The 17,619-nt window shown below is 36.6% G+C and overlaps 1 protein-coding gene across 6 annotated transcripts in view; it reads left to right on the forward strand.

Annotated features, from left to right (window-relative positions):
* Positions 1-17,619, forward strand: part of DPYD (dihydropyrimidine dehydrogenase) — a 339,434-nt gene that overhangs the window by 158,444 nt on the left and 163,371 nt on the right. For all 6 annotated transcript variants that reach the window (XR_010441181.1, XM_064719595.1, XM_064719591.1 and 3 more), the window contains 4 exons: positions 3,311-3,418; positions 6,409-6,578; positions 8,235-8,445; positions 16,475-16,659. Coding sequence is in view for 5 of the 6 variants with exons in the window: in XM_064719595.1 (XP_064575665.1) it covers positions 3,311-3,418; positions 6,409-6,578; positions 8,235-8,445; positions 16,475-16,659 (674 nt within the window). In the remaining variant the exon portion in view is untranslated. The remainder of the gene's footprint in view (positions 1-3,310; positions 3,419-6,408; positions 6,579-8,234; positions 8,446-16,474; positions 16,660-17,619) is intronic.

Genomic DNA, 17,619 nt, shown 5'->3' on the forward strand with positions numbered 1-17,619 from the left:
ACTGTCTAGGTTAGATTTTGCAAAGCTGAACTAGATCTGTCATGCAAGCTGTTATTTTCACAATGTTTCTACTTTCTCTATTCTTAGTAAATGCAGTTTTCCACAGCCCATGAGGCTTCATTGCGTGGTTTGGGTATCAGTTCCTTCAGAAGCTTCCCTGGCAGCAGCAAGCAGAGTAGCTGAGGCTGCAGGAGGCCCAGGGCTGTGGCTGCAGAGGATGGGGGGCTCAGCTCAGCCCTCTGCTTGTGGCTGGGTGTGCAGAGCCCCTCCAAGCACCACCAGGGGAGCTGCCTTTCTAATCTGCCTCCTCTTGCTTGCCCTTCAAAAAAGCTGTGCTTCAGTGCTGGGGAAGGAAATAATTGTTATCACTAGATATTGATACCGATTATTTAAAGATGGAAGATGTGGGATAGTGACAGATTGTTTCAGAAAACGAAATAGCAAATAATAAATAAAAAAATCTTTTTAGATGGCTTGCAAGTGGATTTGGAGAACAGAGAACTGACTTACTTGGCTTCAGCCTAAAAGCTAGGGAAAAGACCTTATATTTTTCTAAGCGGTTTTTGTTGGGTGGCTCTTGGCTATTTTGTACTAGTCTAAAGGATCTCTCTGATTTATCTTCAAAGAGTGTTTCTCTTGGTTCATTATTTTGACCTAAATTGTGGCTTTCATAAGTGACTGGGTTTTTTAAATTTTTTTTTTTTAATTTCTTCTCTGAAACCATTTGCTCAAAACTGCATTTTTCCTCTACAGCTGGTTTTTGTTGAATATTCTCTCTCCCAAGAGGCTGTTGGCTATTTATCAATATTTGATCTCTCTGTAAAGCATACTTCTGTGGGGTGAATGTTTATTATGAAATGGTGTCTCTAAAGTGAATCTTATCTGCTCTTGATCTCTTTCTCTGTCTGCCTCAGTCTGTCTCTTTCTTAGCTTGCCTTGTGGCTTGAAGAAGTACTAAGTCTCTCTATTTTAACAGAAGTAAATGCAGTCATTACAACAGCAAATACTGAACAGGAAAAGAGATGCATCACAATCCAGCACAATACAATTTCCAGCAGGTGCTTAGCAAAGAGCTTCAATCTGTGCTAAGTGTTTATAAGTATAAAAGATTTCCCTGCATTTCCCTAAAGTGTAAATACCACAAAACTGTTTTTCAGGGAGTTTTCAGCAAAATGAAAATAGTAAAATAAATAGCAGATAATGCCACGTATATTGACTACCTCTTTGGCAGTTGTTTGGTCATATCAGCCAGGCTAAACATTATTGAACCCAATGCACTCTTAATCCAACTCGTTTTATTTCAGTGATGAATCTGAAAAGACTAGTGATGAACCTAGACAAAGAACATTGCAACACTTCCTTTATTATACTCTTTATTCAGCCAATGGGATCTAAAATACTGATGCTGTTAGAGACCAAATAGTTTTCATTAGGAAATTATAAAAGCAGCAAAAAATAAGTCAGAAAAAATATTTTGAGAGTTTCTCTTTGAGTTTGAATGGAGGTACATATTAGGTGGAAAGGAAATTATTTTTAATGCAGGCTACACATCCCACTAATGACAAGAGTGTTTCTCCCAAGAGTAAACTGAGGCCTCTGAGTTGGTTTATGGGTATCTCAATAGAAATGGTTGCATTACTCTCTCCTCTGCCTGCAGGCAGTCACTGAGAGCTTTTTCCAAGGTGCTCTTCTTGCCATAGATGATTTTGCAATATATACATAGAGAAAAATCAATGCCCTTTTAAAAATAGTTTCTTTAATGCATTTTACATATTGTACTTTCAATAGTACTAAGTATTTCTGGCAGCCTCTTAAGATATCCATTATTCATTATTCAGTAGCTGAAATTCCAGTCTACCCAGAAAGTACAGCATCCAAAGGTCTTGAAGTTCAGGATGTGCTATTATTTTTTAACCTTGTTTTTCTCAATATCCAACTATAGATCAGTGTTCATTTCAGAGCTGGGTGTTCAGCAACTGAGTCATGATTTTTCTTTAGAAATAGAGATCAAATTTCAAGATTTTTTAGTTTGCTTTTTGGCTTGTAAGCATTTTGAATTCACTGAGAGTTTTATTTTGTTTTGCTTCACTGAAATTAATAAATCTAAAAATGTATTTTATTTTTTCTAGTAATATAGTAACTGCATTCAGAATTCTACAGGTTCAAAAAACTTCCTTCATATAGGTAACTCATGAAAAAGCACTGAGTTTTCTCATTAAGTAGTTCTTGTCTTATGCTGTAATGAGACAGATTTTTGTTGTTTAATTAACAGAAAAAGACCCCAAACCTTCCCTATTTGGGAAATTGCTCCTCAATGTGCAATTATGCATTATTGTAGATACTAAAATTGGGTTGCTAGGGTTTTCCAGACCAGTGTGTCTGGAAAATGTGTCTCAAAGAGGAGTAATATTAGTCTGCTGCTACCCATGCCTGAGAATGGAGGGAACTCAGAACTCCTGTTCTTCCTGCTTGCTCTGAGGGTGCCTCAGTGCCAGTATGTTTTCTTACAAAAATTGTTGACATTTACTCCATTTCAGTATGTAATCATCAATTAGCATACTTTTGATAATATTATGGGGTTTTATATGTAAACATGAAAGTTGAGAGTGTTGAAAATACCCTGATTGCATTTCCATGAGTAAAATGGCTTAACTGGTGTGTCAGCCATGCTAGCCTTTGGCACTGTCCAACCATTCACACCAAAATGAGATGATGTTCTTTGGTAATTGGAAGATGCTGTTTGTTGCTTTCTTTTAACTGAAAGGTATTTGTTGCTATTAATAGTTGTAAAGTAAATCCTTGTCTTTATGCTATGGGTTCTGTCTAAAGTGTGGTTTTGATAACTAGGAATAAATGTCAGCCAATCAGGACTTCAAGATTTTGAGAAAATAATCAAGAATGGCAAAAAAATGATGGCATACAAATACTCACGGATCAGACCTACAGCACTGCCATTTGTCCTCCTCCCCTCATCCCTTAAGCTGTTTGTTACTGCCTCATTTGTATTATCCGCTTTTGCACCCTTTTCTCTCTAATCCCTTCCCCTGCATTTGTTTTGTTATGAGTTATACAAGTACACACATTGTCAAGGAACCTGATTTTCAAGTGCCTGTACTATTAAACAATCACCAGTTATGTAAGCTGCAGACTGCAAATGTGATCATGTGCAATATTATTTTGGAAATATCTAAGGGTTTGTGAAAGTGCTCGTATGAATGATGTTTTTGAGAACATGCGTGTAATTCAAAATAAATGTTGGTCACTAAAATTTCCTGTGTAATTCTTATGTGCCATAAAATGTCTGTTTCAGGTTTGCCGGAACCAAAGAGAGACAATATATTCCAAGGGCTGAAAATGAATCAAGGATTCTACACATCTAAAGACTTCTTACCTTTGGTAGCAATGGCAAGTAAACCAGGTGTGTGGTACTGTGTTCTTGCTGTAATCACATTTAATAAGTCATTAGCGGGTGTTGTTATATCAAACTGTTTGGCTACAAAGCAGCACATCCTGTTACAAAGTACCTTCCACTGAATATGTCTGGGACAGGATTTTCTCTTGGTGATTGGCAACCTCAGGAGCATGGTCAGGAAAGTTAGATCCCGATATTATAAACTGAATAATCATGTGTACTAAATTTATGGCAAATTATTTCCCCTAATAAGATTTATTTATTCTTTTGAATTATATTCTAAAGCTGACACAAGCTTCTCCTTTGTATGAAGTATCATGATAAAAATAGTATATATAAGATGTTGGAAAAAAATCTGATATTAAAAAAGGTGTTTCTGACTTATATAAGCCACTGATTTGTATATTGTTGATAAATTCTTTTACTTGATCCAAGTCATGTGCTGCAGGTTTTATAGACATTTAAATCAGCACTAGTTCTTTACCCAATGAACTTGCAGTCTAACACTCAGGACAACAGGATTATGACAGGAGTTAATAAGAAAGTGCTCAGTTCATAGGCACCAAATGCAGTCTTGTTTTATGGTTTCACATCTTTGAGCTCCGAGATAGCTGCATTTGCTCCCTATGGAGTACTGATGCTTTCAGTGTCCCTGAATGTGAACTTATAAGCCCCAAATATGTGATTTCTATGCCACATTTCTTCATATGTCTGGATTCCCCAGACAAAAAACAAATTAATGTACAGGTTGTTTTTTTTATTTGGGACAGAATGTGGTATTTTACATATGACTTAATATTACTTGTTTTATCTACAAACTGATTTTTTAGCATCATATAGGATTGCCTACTTATGTAGTAGACTTTTCTTACACAATTTTGAGAAACATATATTCTATGGCAGATTATTCTGCTTATAAATGTAACATTTATTACTCCATTTGATGCAAAATATTTCAGAAGTGAAATTCTGCATCCCATCTGTCCCATCTCCTAGCTGTTTTTATCAAATGCTTATTTCTGTCTTTTTTCTTAAGCTCAGAGTAATCTTAAATGATTTGGGAGAAAAGGGTGAGCTTTTGGGTTTTCTTTTTGAAGACAGAGATGTTTAAAAGTAAAACAGGTTGAGCATATGCAATGCAACACATTTGTAGATTAACAAAGGAAAAGTAAATTCTGCAAACAAAACTCTCTTGAAACAATTTGACTAAAAATACTTTGTAGAATTCTGAGAAGATATGTAGCAGTTGTGTACTGTAAGTCACCTGCCTTCATGTGGATCTATATACTGTGATCCACATATTTCAAAATATTGCAAAGTAGGCCTCTTGGTAAGCTCGCAAATATGATAATATGATTTTTTATAGTAAGTCTACAATGGGAAAAAGGATGAACTTGGAAGAACTAACCTTTTCTGATTGACAGTAATAGATAGGTCTTTGGTGTTGTCTGTTAATTAACATGGTTTCTTTTACTTAATTCTCCTAGTGTCTGTCTGTAGCTATAGCCACCTTTTGCTCTTTAAGGCATGGAATTATAAAATAAAATTTACACGTACTACATTCTACTCTATCCTCCTTTTTTCACTGTGACAGTTATCTAAATAACAGACATAATAGACTTATTCATGGTAAAATACATATTCTGCCTGCTTATTAATTCTGAATGCCACTTGTTAATACGCTTTCCTCCAAAAGGGTTTCCTCTTGCAAATACATAGCTGTGAATTTAGCTCAGGAGTGTGTTCCCAGGAGCAAAGCAGGCTGCTCTATCTGATCCCATCTACACTCACACTCTAATGGCACGCTGAGCTGCCAGCTCCCTGCTTCACTTGTGCTTTTTTACACTGCTCAATTTGTATGGAGTATTAAGTTCACTAAAAATAAATGAGAAAAGTTTTTAGAGAGAATTTCAGACTAAGAATCCTGTTAAATAAATAGTCAATGTGACGCCACATTCATGGGTGAGCGGGGGAATTTCTCACTCTGCTTGTATGTCTAAATGAAAGGGATTGTTTACTTCAGTAATACTTGTGTTCCACAATTACATGTGAAAATCTGCTACAGTAGGATACTTGAGTTAAATTACAGTAGGTAAATGGCCAGCTTAGTGCCTCCTGACTGGAGCTTTCCCGGACTTGGTGAGAATATAGCTTTGTATTATTTATGTCAATATTTTTCAATTTATAACCATTTGCCTAATCAACAGTTAGTTGTACTTAAATATATGATAAAGTGAAGTCTCATCCAGGGAACAGACACAGTTCAGCTTTACTTAACTATTTCTTGTTTAATTGGATCATTAAATACAAGCTGTAGATGATAAACACATAATGTTGTCATTTTCTCCATGTAACTTTTTACAAATGATTTATAGAAAACGACTGTAGATTAAGCATTTTCTTCCAGTAGAAGAACTAGAAATTGCTGTTACAATATTCTTTTCCTTCATGTTCAGCTGATGAATAATCTCAGAGAATCATGTCACCACCAGAACAGTGTCAGTGATTTATAGAAATCTGAGGGGACTGATGTTGGTATACTATTACACAAAACTATAACTAACAACAACTGGTCATCTTTTTTTTGGTTGTTGTTTTGGATTGGTTTTGTGGTTTTTGTTTTTGTTTTTTTTTTTTTTTTTAGCTGGGAGGATAATGAGTCTGATGAGAGAGAAACTTTTTGAATAAAAAGATCTCACAATTCTAGTTTCAATCTGACACGACCCACAATCCTACAAACATGTTGTCATTTGAATTCTTTTTCAATAGAAAGATGCAGCTGCTTAGAGTACTGACTATGAAATTATGTATATGAGCATATCTTAAAAGGGGGAATAAAACTGTCTTTCAGTAGAGCAGAATAATTTGATAGTGACACTCCATGCTTGGAAACTGTAAGATGCAATTTTACACTGCTTTGAGTACAAGTACCTTTTGAGCTGTCATGCAGAAATGGCTTCTCTACTTGAAAATGGGGTTTTCCTTTTATCTTTCAGGGATGTGTGCCTGTCACTCTCCCTTGCCACCAATCCATGGAACTGTGATTGTGCTGGGGGCAGGAGACACTGCTTTTGACTGTGCAACATCTGCTCTGCGCTGCGGAGCTCGCCGCGTCTTCGTGGTCTTCAGGAAGGGATTCACTCATATCAGGGCTGTCCCAGAAGAGGTAAAACTGATTAGCAGCTTTTCTGAGAAGGCATCTTAGGTACTTCTATGTGGCCTGAAAGCATGCTATAGGTACTTAGCAGACATCTGCTAAAGGTTTTGTTTATAAAAATGCTCTTTAAATGTACTAATGTCTATTAAAGATCTGAGGCTCACTTTGTATACTCTGTGTTTAAATAATTTTCAACTGTTGTATCTGTTTCCTGACAAGGCAGAGAGATGTATTTGCACACGGGGGTTAGAATTTCTTGTAAGTTAGGAAATGAACTAAAATTTTCAATGTTGGAATCAAACAGCCATTAGAGTATTGTAAGTAGCTCTTCAGATCATGGATAGATCCTATAATGATACCTTCTGGCTGCTGTTTAAGGAATCTCAGTGATTCTGACATTACCTTACGAGCCTATAGAAGGCTTTCTTTCTTTCTTACCTTTCCTTTCTTTCTGGTGAGAAAATTACTTACAGTGATTTTGACTTTGAATCACTGCCAATGACAGTGAAGCAATGCTATTCATCACGTATTTCAGCATTCTAATCCATTTGGTTTTAGTTTGGCTTTGTACTTCGGCATTTATTAGATCATCTGCACATTTTCTGCTTCCTCAAATTATATGTACTACAGGAGTTTTTTCAGATTTTTTTTCTTATTTTGCTGCTCTTTTTCTATTTTTTATTTATTTGGTGCATTACACTTTTATATACTTGAGAATAGCACACCATCTAATGCATCTTTATAATGAGATTTATGGTAGTTTGGTCATCTGTTTCAAGAATGTGGGCGTCTTAGATCTTCCAGAAGGGAAATGGAGCTGCAAAGAAAGTAATAGAGGGTTTCTTGGTGCATGATTTACTTCTGTTGCACTTCAGTCAAGAGTTCTAGATGCAATGAGATTACCAAGGCCATTGCACAGACTCATGTGCTATTCAGATTCTTACTGTAATCTGAACCAAAATCTTTCATAGAGGCCTGGGTAAATTTCTAAAAGTTGTCAATGTTTCTACTCATCCAATCTTGCAATGGGTCTTGAAAACAGTAAAATAAAAGTAGCTTCATTTGGTAATGGCCATGATAGAATCATGTCAGGTGGGATATTACATGTTCAAAAAAGCTGTGTACATAGAGACAGTCAAATTCTGAAGATTATTGACTTTAACAGTTTTACTACAGCAGAGATTCAGAAGATCCTTAAGTCTCGATTGTCACTCAGAAAACTGTTGCTTTTACACGGTAGTCAGCCTTTAATAAAATCTTAAAATCATAGTAAACAAAAATCAGGGAATGGGCTAAGTTAATACTAGGGCACTTTTTAAAAGACACAGATATTTATGTAAGAGAAATCTTTTGCCCTAAAAAAAGTTAAACATATTCAAAGTAACAGAAAAATAAAAAAATATATTGAAGAAATAAGAAAATATGTTTGAGAAATATTTGCCTTGAAAGTTTTCTTACTGGCACTGCTTGATTTGATAGCATGAGAGGCTCTGAAGCTGACAGTAAGATGACTCTCTGCATACTGGACAAGGCTGATTTCTGCTATAGTAGAATCCATGGTAACATCTTGAGTCACAAAATGTTTCCTGGTTGGTTTGTTTGGGGTTTTTTTTCCTGAAAATGCATCATGGTAAAGTTATATCTTTTATTGCTTCAACTCTACAGATGGAACTGGCAAAAGAAGAGAAGTGTGAATTTCTGCCTTTCCTCTCTCCTCGTAAAGTTGTTGTTAAAGGTGGACAAATTGTTGCTATGGAATTTGTTCGAACGGAGCAGGACAGCGATGGAAGCTGGAGAGAGGATGAGGATCAGGTTGTGCGTCTGAAAGCCAACGTGGTGATCAGTGCCTTTGGCTCCGTTCTCGGTGATGATAAAGGTAACCCTGACCAATGCAAATACAGATTGCTCTTTTAGGTACATGTCCTGTCCTTTAACAGTGTTGTCAGATGTGTCTTTTGGAGATTACTTAGCTTGTGACAGATGGTCCTCTTACAGGAGTTTGTCCTTCAGGAACATCTTTTAGAAAAAGATTTGGGGGTCTGGTAACTAAGCAGTTCTCTGCAAATTGCTGTATAGAGCTGGAACTCAGCATTGAAGTACAATTCCTCAGCCTGTATTTTTCTTCTCAGTGCAAGTGGGATCTCAAAGAAACTCTTGGGAATTTCTTCTGGTCTCATTAATTAACTCTAGAGAAACTCATTATGTTACATCTTTAAGCTGAACTGATCTGATCTCTGAAATATCTTTTTTTTAACTTTGCAAATTAAACAAGCATTGAAACATTCATTATTCTGGTTCATCTGGTCTGGGTATCAGTTATTTCTTCTGCATATACAAGAGAACTGAGACTTCTCTCATACACTATATTTCTTAGTTGCACTTCACAAGGTTTAGTCTTAAAAATTAGTAATTACTTCATTCTGTATTAAAGATACAGAAATTGGCACATTGATGACATTTCAGAGATTGGATGAATTGTCTCCATTTAGCAGAGAGATGAACATGAATATAGTCAACAACATGGGAACTGAGCAGTGTTTAGATTGTTCTCCTCTGACACTAGGTTAGATTTTAGAAGTTCAGGCACCTACATTGAATGTGCCTCAGAATAAAAACACTGACTCAGTAGAAGACACACTGATAGGATGAGAAGGTTTTTGGCTTGGAGACGGTCATCTAGGCTAGCAAATTCTGAAAGCCTTGGTGAACAATATGCCTGCCTCTCCAGGCCATGTTTTCATGGTCCTTTGGGTATAAATGCTCTGACAGAGGACTTGGCAAGTGCCAAGACCAGAAAATTTGGTATTCAGAATTTCTTAGCATGTTGTACTTTTGTGAATCTTTGCAATCAAGTGAAATGGTAAATCCTAAATGATGTAAGCAGACTTTAAACCTGAATGCACTCAGCGCTCCCTGCTCCACATCCAGTTGTATAGAATGGTGAACCATCCTGCAACCATGAGAAGAGTCTAAACCTTCTCCTACAGTAAAAAGGATCAGCCTGGTATTTCGAGGAACATGTGAAGTGAATACCAGGAGCAGTCCTATCTTATGTGTGCTACTAATACTTTGGGGCAGTTTTTTGCATCCTAGGCTGTTTCTAGTCAGTGACTGCTCCCAGCTCACTGTTCAGGGCTGCCTGCTGGCCTGCTACTGCCTTCTGCTCTGCAGGGCACAGGAGAGAACAGACTCCCATTCCTCTTGCAGCTGTATTGCTGTGGAAAGATTGTCACTTGTGTGGGTCATATTTCAGAGCTCAGTCTAACGTCTAGGGTGCAGGAAGAAGAGGTTTTAAGGGTTTTTTTTAAGAGATTGATTTACTACTGTGATGATGGTGTTGATTAACTGAGAATTTAGGCAAATTTTGTTGGTTCTGGTGGTAATTTTGCTTTTAAAACTCTGTGTTTAGATTTTTTGGAAGGGTTTCTAGAATCTCATGTGGTAAATCAATATTAACCTATTCAGTCAATATATTTTGTTGTGATTCATAGGCCCCATGACACAGGAGTGATTCTGTTTTCTCCCACGTTAAAAATTATCTCAATTAAAAGATTGAACTTACTGTGCTAAGCAGCCAGTAAGTACTGTGCTATAGTACTGTGCCAGTCTTGTATTTCCTAGGGCACATTCACAGTCTAAATTAATTGTTGAGAGGTTTTTAAATAGGAACATAAAATGGGAGGGGAACAGTCATGCAGTGAGCTGATCATGAGAGAATAGAGTAATTTACTTTGGGGGTGAGCAAAACACCTCAGTTTCATGCTGTATTTTGGGTGAAACTGCTGTTAGAAAAGAAGTCAATAAAAAGGAAAAATGCAAGTCATTTGTGTTGGATGTTGTGAAAGTGAAAAGAAACTAAGACTTGAGTGCACAAAGTGCTTATTTTGAGCATACCATTTCAGTTGCTTTTAAGTCTTTTTCTTTAGGCTGTCTTAATGAAAGTCAAATTTGCTTTTCACTATTGAGCTGGATTACAACCAAAACTCCAGACTACTTCAGTGTACATAACAAAAATAAATGAAAAATTAAAAAAAAAACAACACCACCAAAACATCATCTTAGTGTCTTGTTGAGGTTTTTTGGTTTTGTGGTTGATTGGTTTTTCTAAATGAAGTACACTTCATTTAGAAACACTTCTGTATTCAAGAGATGAAAATATTCAGGTATTCCCCATCAACAGATGGAGATGAAAATACTTGAAGTACTCAAAACTGGACAATGCCATGAGCAAGCTGATTTGACTTGGAACTTGATCTAACTTTGAAGGGAATGGAATAGGTAACCTCCAGAGGGCCCTTCTGGTCTCAATTATCCTGTGACTGGGTGTCTCAGGTGCAGGTTGAATAAACATGTTAATTGCTGCTCATACAAAGAGCTCTATCAATTGACCTAATTCGTAAGGCACCTCAGGGAACTGCAATTGCAGTATTGGTATGGGCTAAGATAGCAGGTTATATCCTATAAAAAGTCAGTTCTACTGATAAAAGTATAAAGAAAATACTGTCAAAAGCAGAGAGATTAAAATTAGACTTAGCCCCAGTTCAACAAATTGTTCAGGGCAGCCTTGATGCTCGTGTTGGGAAGTTTTGTAAGAAGCCATAAGTGTGTGGGTGACTGAGCAGAAATAGCTCATAGGTTAGAAAGTTTTTTCTGGTCTATTATCTTCAACAAGATGTTTCCTATTCTTGTGTGGTAACTATTAAATTTGCAACTGAGACCCTATGTGTTAACAATAGGTATTTGGTCTTTTTTGTTTTGTTAAAATAAAATGCTGATGGTGTTTTAAAGCAGCAGTTCTAGTGGGTATTCATCCTCCCGTTGGGAATCATATAAATGCATCATTTACTTTAAAAAATTGAATCCTATTTTGACTTTATGCTCCTGGAGTTACTTATAGATCAAACAGGAGAGTTGCCTTCTAGACTCCTTTAAGAAGGTTCCTGTTTTACTAAAACCAGTAAAAAACCATTGTTCAAATCCTACTACTGCAGATGGAGTAAGAAAAATGTTTTACTTCTTCTTGAAGAAAAAATTTTTTGCAAGTACAGGCTGCTTTATTTTAATTGCACAGCTTACCAGAGCCTTCAAGCCGTCATAACTGACCCACAAAAGAAAGAGCTGTGAGAGAAATTTTGTACTTTTTCTTTGGTTATTGCTTTTTTTCTTAGTTTGTTGTTTTTGAGGCTTACAATGTGCTAGTGAATTACTGAAGTATCTTCTGCCACCATTCTAATTGCAACTACTCCACATGTACACTTGCAGTTCTGTGTGCTCCCTCACACTGTGTCCAGCCTCTGCATCCTTCTTAACACCAGTCCCATTGGTTTTGAAGTCTAAACTATGAATAACCCTTTTCTAATCCTTCTGATAAGCAAAGGGAACAATACTTTACGACTGCAAAATTTTGTAACAAATGCCGTTGTTTGGATTTATTTTCTTGAATGTCCAGTGAGAACAATGGAGAAAGTATGGAAAATCGTGCTGAAAATGTGCTACAAAATTCAATGCAGAGCAAAGGACTAAGCCAGGATAGGGGACTGGCAACCTAACTTTAGTTTGACACTCTGTTTAGTGGGCAGCATTAAGGAGGAAGAATTCACATGTAACCAGAACACTGAATCTTAGCATGATAATATCTATTTCATTTTCTTGGAACAGCAAAAAAGAGAAATGAAAAAATATCCAAGCAAAATCCAAGTACCACCTTTGTAAAAAAATCCCAGAAGTAGTAAGTTATTTGTGAACCAAAATATGTTTTATGAAAATTTTGGTAGTAGCTAGCTATTGCATCGTTGACTGAAGGGCAAAACTTTATTTCATAATTCCAGGAATCAGTCACAACTTTCAGATATTTTGATTTTACTTTTAGTACAACTGTCATCTTTCTTGGAAACTGCAGCAGCAAACCCCATCCTTACTGTTTCCGTAGAATAGTTCAACATAAAGTAAAGATAACTTTTCCCAAGTTGTTTATAATTTTATAATTTTACCTACTCATGGTTAATTTTTATGTCTACAGTTTGAGAAGCATTTGCTAGGGAACAAAGGAAAAAACGTTTGCAGAGCTCTGATCTCATAAGTGAAAAAGATTTTTGTTTTCCTTGGATCAAACATAGAACTCCAAATGGCACAGAAACCAGGAGTTCTGGAACTTGGAAGGACTGTTGAGTTTCTTCATAGAGCCTGCTCAGAGAGCTGGGTAACCTTGCCCTCAGAGCACTGAAGCCTTGACTGTCTAATGGAAGAGTAAAGGGGGAGGGGGGGCTGTGATACCCCAGCTGGGAATGCCCTGGCATCTGCCTGCTAGCACAGCATCTGCCTCACACCAACAGGCTTTGAGGCACTAGAGTTGTAAAAAAAATTGTTATATAAAACTGAAATCTATATACGTTCAAAAGATTCCTATTGAAATAGATAGGAGTTTTCCTGCTGAGTCATTTGGAATAGGATTTTTCTCCACAAATAGCTTTACTGAATGAGTTTGGGTGCAGCAGTGCCGTGCTCTGAAATCATTACCCATTCCCAATATCAAAAAGTGGCTTCATGATGATTTCTAAAGTCGTGTTTACTTAGAGCAGAAATTTTGCTCTCTGAGTTGATACATATCACACACTTCAGCTTGCCAGTGACAGAAAACAAAGGCAGTAGCAGCCTGCAGCAGGACCCACTCCCACCGTAGCTGGACCCAGCTTTATCCAGTCAAATCTTTTTTAATCCTGTTCAGGACGCTAGTGGGGTAGAGGATGTTGGAAGCATGATTGTGCCTTTCTTTATTTGCTGGGCATTTAGACTGGGCAGTGTCAGCAGTTAATCTGTTAGTGCATGTGACAGCTGTGCTTGTACATTTCAGATTAAGAAAGTTACTCTATATTTGTATTTTTCAGAAGTAATGCTACTATTCACTTTAAAGGAATTCTGTAAGATGGATGTCAAAAATAACATTAATGAGCTACTAAAGCTAAAATTATAGGAACTTACCAAATTGGTTAAACATAAAACCCATTAAACTGTTTATTGAAGCTTCACAGATATACTGCAGCTAATGAGCATTTCTGCTATTTAAATAAGCCCAAATTGAACACACATTACATAGATGCATAATTAGTCATGGCAGTCACACAGAGACTCACTTTTAAAGCTTTATTTGAGGAATCTTTTCCATTTGATTTGTTTCGTTAATTAAAATATTTTTTCTGTATTCACTTATATTTTAATATTGTTTTTGCAAATGCTGTAATTTGCTGCTGTGTTTCCATTTGTGTTTGTTTGCTCTGTGAATATAGTGAATTTGGAAAATATATTCAGCACTGTTCCTTTGTTTGGTGTTGTGTTAGCATCACTTGATAGCAGTAGAATAATTAAATTGTATGTTGTCTTTCATCCAGAAGGATCTTTTCAAAAGATATATATAATATCTCACTAGGCTGGGGGAGAGATGGCAGCACAAACACAGGATTGCAGTTTGAATTTTCAAGAGAAAAGATATGTTAGTTTTAAACTTTAAAGACAAACTGAGAGGGTGAAGGTTTTTAAAGATACTTTTTACCTCTTTCCCAAATGATGCACCAAGCATTAAATATCTGATTTGCTTGTTGTTCAGTGTCAAACACCAATTCGGAGAACCAATAGTTCAAGCTCACATTTATCTCTTGGGCTCTTTCTCACCCTTGCAGGGCAGAGAAAGGACTTTCCTCTCTGAAGACAAAAGTTCTCCCCTGCTTTGTGCATGTGCTCTGGGAGGTGCTCCCTTCAGCCTCTCAGCTGCACCAGGTGTCAGATCCAAATTGTGAGGATGTTAGGAACTCTTATATAAAATGCTTTTGAACCATGCCCTTTTTTTATATAACCTAAATCTTGGAGATTTTAAGAAAGAAATAAATAGCAGTTGGATACCATATCAGCCTTGCCACCAGGGAAATGTTCTTTCTTGATTTTAAAAATACTGATCACGCAGACAAATCCCCAGGCCTGGAGAGATGTTTCAGGTGTAGATATGTTGGGCATTCTTCACACTCAAAAAGCTTTTGGTATAATTATGTCCAGACAGCTGTTTTAGAACAAAGCAATTCAAAGAGATTTGAGAAATGTAATAGATACAGGATAACAGAAGTAATACCCTGTTTTTCCATAAAATGAAATAAGTAGTCAGAACTCCCAGTTTTACATAATATCTTTTGAAAAACTACATTTTTGACGGCATATTGTCCTCAGAAACCTTTACTGTGGTTCAGTCCTGTCTCAGACAGAAGTCATCTATTAATCCCCAGTACCAAGTTTTCCTCTGTTTTTTCCAAACATGTCTTTACAAGCCTGTACATATTTAACTTGTGAGAGCCGTCTAGACCACATGCTGAGATGGTACCACTGGATGCAATAAGTTATCCTATATATGACAAATATAAGATGATCAAAAGCTTTCTTGAAGTACACACAGTCTGAGGCACAAAGAGAAAGTTAATGTATTGATTTCTGAAGGATTTTTGATAAAACTGCTATCAGCCAACTCTTTCCTTTAAAAAACCCACACAAACAGAAAAAGCCCAAACCCAAACAAACCAAACCCCTCATTTTCCAGATGAAAAATGTCTCAGTCTGAAGGTTGTGTTCCATGCGATCTTTCAGTAATTTAGATATTTTTACAGGACACGATTTCTTAAGTTTTAAGTTTGTTGCTACCCAAATATTATTTTTGTCAACTTAAGCCTCATGTATATGCCAGGTGGGAGAGACTGTGCAGGCAATAGGTCTTGCAGATAGATTAAATACTTCTGGTAGAAAATCTGCTACAGTCTTTCAGTTTAGAACTGTCTTCTCTGACTCAAGCTTCTGAACAAGTTGCAAAAAATCCTTTGAATTTGAGTCTTCTGGATATGTTTGTAAATGCCAAGGTTGAGGAGGAGAGTGTAGGTGGGACAAATAGGTGACAATGTTTATGTCTTGCTTCTTGTTTCATTATTTTTCCCCTGATTATACACAGCCTCCACTTTGAAATACATTTCTAATATATGATTTGGAAGTGAAACGAGACACGGAACCTTAGATGAAAATCCTATCACTGTGATGTGTGGGAAACTGTGTTTGAAGCTTGCTCTGTACTGGGGTGTGTGTTGGGACAATACCATGACTTTGCCCTTTGTGTTGGAGAAGTCTTCATCTTAAACTGGCAGGTTTCTCTTTTGCATTTATGACAGTGCAACTACATCAGTTTAATTGACCTTGGCAATCTGCATCTGCCAGTGGTATGTCCCTGAGGGACATTGCAATTTTAAACTGCATTTTATTGCAGCATATTCTGTTACTGCAGACAAAGCTATATAGCCTCCCCTGTTTTGATAGATACCATCAAAATTTGCTAAAACTATTTATTGAAAAGATTATTCTCTTTATGAAGATACTTTAAAGAGCCTTGTGAATGTAGTAATTTAAAAAATATTAACAGAATATTCTTCGGAGCATTTATGTGTATTTAATGACATTTATATAATGCCAAGCAGCTTAATTTTTTTTTCAAATCTACATTATTTGGAGGAAAATAATATTTCATGTGCAAAATTCCTCTATGTGCGGTTTTCTAACAGCATGAAAAAGACTAGGGTCTCTTAATACACACTTTAAAAAAATTCAGAAGTTGTAGTGAAAAGATACAAAAGATACTGTCTTCTTCTAACCATTTGATTTTGATTGTGGTTTTATGGTTTTATTTATAATACGTGTAACATGTTTTGAAGTGAGTCTTTCTTCCAGGATGTTCTGAGTTTGAATATTAAGTCAGGATGGCTTTGACTTAAATGAGAGAGATCTTTCTCAGCATTAGATTTTCCTATTGTTATCATCAAATATTTGACAGATTTTAGCAACAGTTTCTCTTTCTTTTATTAACATTTTTGTCATTTATTTAATTACAGTCAGAGAGGCCATGGCACCTATCAAGTTGAACAGATGGGGTCTCCCTGAAGTAGACCCAGAAACGATGCAAACAAGTGAGCCCTGGGTGTTTGCAGGGGGCGATGTTGGTGGTCTTGCCAATACTACAGTGGAATCTGTGAATGATGGCAAACAAGCTTCCTGGTACATGCACAGATACATCCAGGTGACTTCTTCAAAAGTATTTTTCTCTTTCCCAGTTTAATCTGCTTTTAGATACTTTGAAAAATATTTTCATTGTAGTTTTGATTAATTATACAAATTTTGAGAAATAATACCTAGATTATCTGGTGATTAGAACATCACAGATTCATTCATATTGGATCACATATTAGAGTTTGGGTAGGTGAACTCAGCTTTCTTCCATTATCTTAACACTAAAATTCAAGCAACGTTTTCTTGGCCCCAGCTCTGAATTCCACTCAATGGTAGTAAGCCTCCCTGCACAACAGACACTGCAAGCAAAAGCCCTAATTGGGTAATTGGGGAAAAGGAGTGAGCTCCATAAGTATTAAAAAGTAAAATCTTCCAGTAGTGCATAAAGTAAAAATTAACTACTGCCAATGTTGTTACCCAAGGAAGACATTTTTAGTTTACTAACAGTTTACAGAGTGCTCAGGTTATCTACACTGGAACCCAAGTTTGCTCTGTTGAGACTGATAAACTGGATTCAAGAGCTCGACAAAAACCAAACATTAAATGCACAGAGGCAAATAATGCAAAGGAGAATTTACGTGAGAAATGTAATATATACAAACCTGAAAAACCACATGTCTCCTTTTGGTTCTCCTTGCATGTTGCTGACTCTGCCCTAATTTTTCTAATAGATGAGCACAAAGTCTAGAGGAGCTGAATAGAAACCTCCCAAGACAGAGACACAGCCTGGAGAACCAACTGACAAAAAGTGTGTTCGTAGTGCAGGGAACTTTTGAGAAACATGATACATGATTCATTCTCCCACATAAAGAGATTTGAACAACTGAAGTTGGGACTGTAACAGCTCAATGTCTTTCTCCCCCATCCATCTGCTCAAAGCCTCTCTGATTGCATGTTTGTGCAATTTCATGCTGTTGGGGTCTGATTTCACTTCCTAAAAATACCTCAGCTGAAAGCTTGTTGTTAGTAT

The sequence above is a fragment of the Zonotrichia leucophrys genome, chromosome 8 (assembly GCF_028769735.1).
Source record: "Zonotrichia leucophrys gambelii isolate GWCS_2022_RI chromosome 8, RI_Zleu_2.0, whole genome shotgun sequence".
NCBI lineage: Eukaryota > Metazoa > Chordata > Aves > Passeriformes > Passerellidae > Zonotrichia > Zonotrichia leucophrys.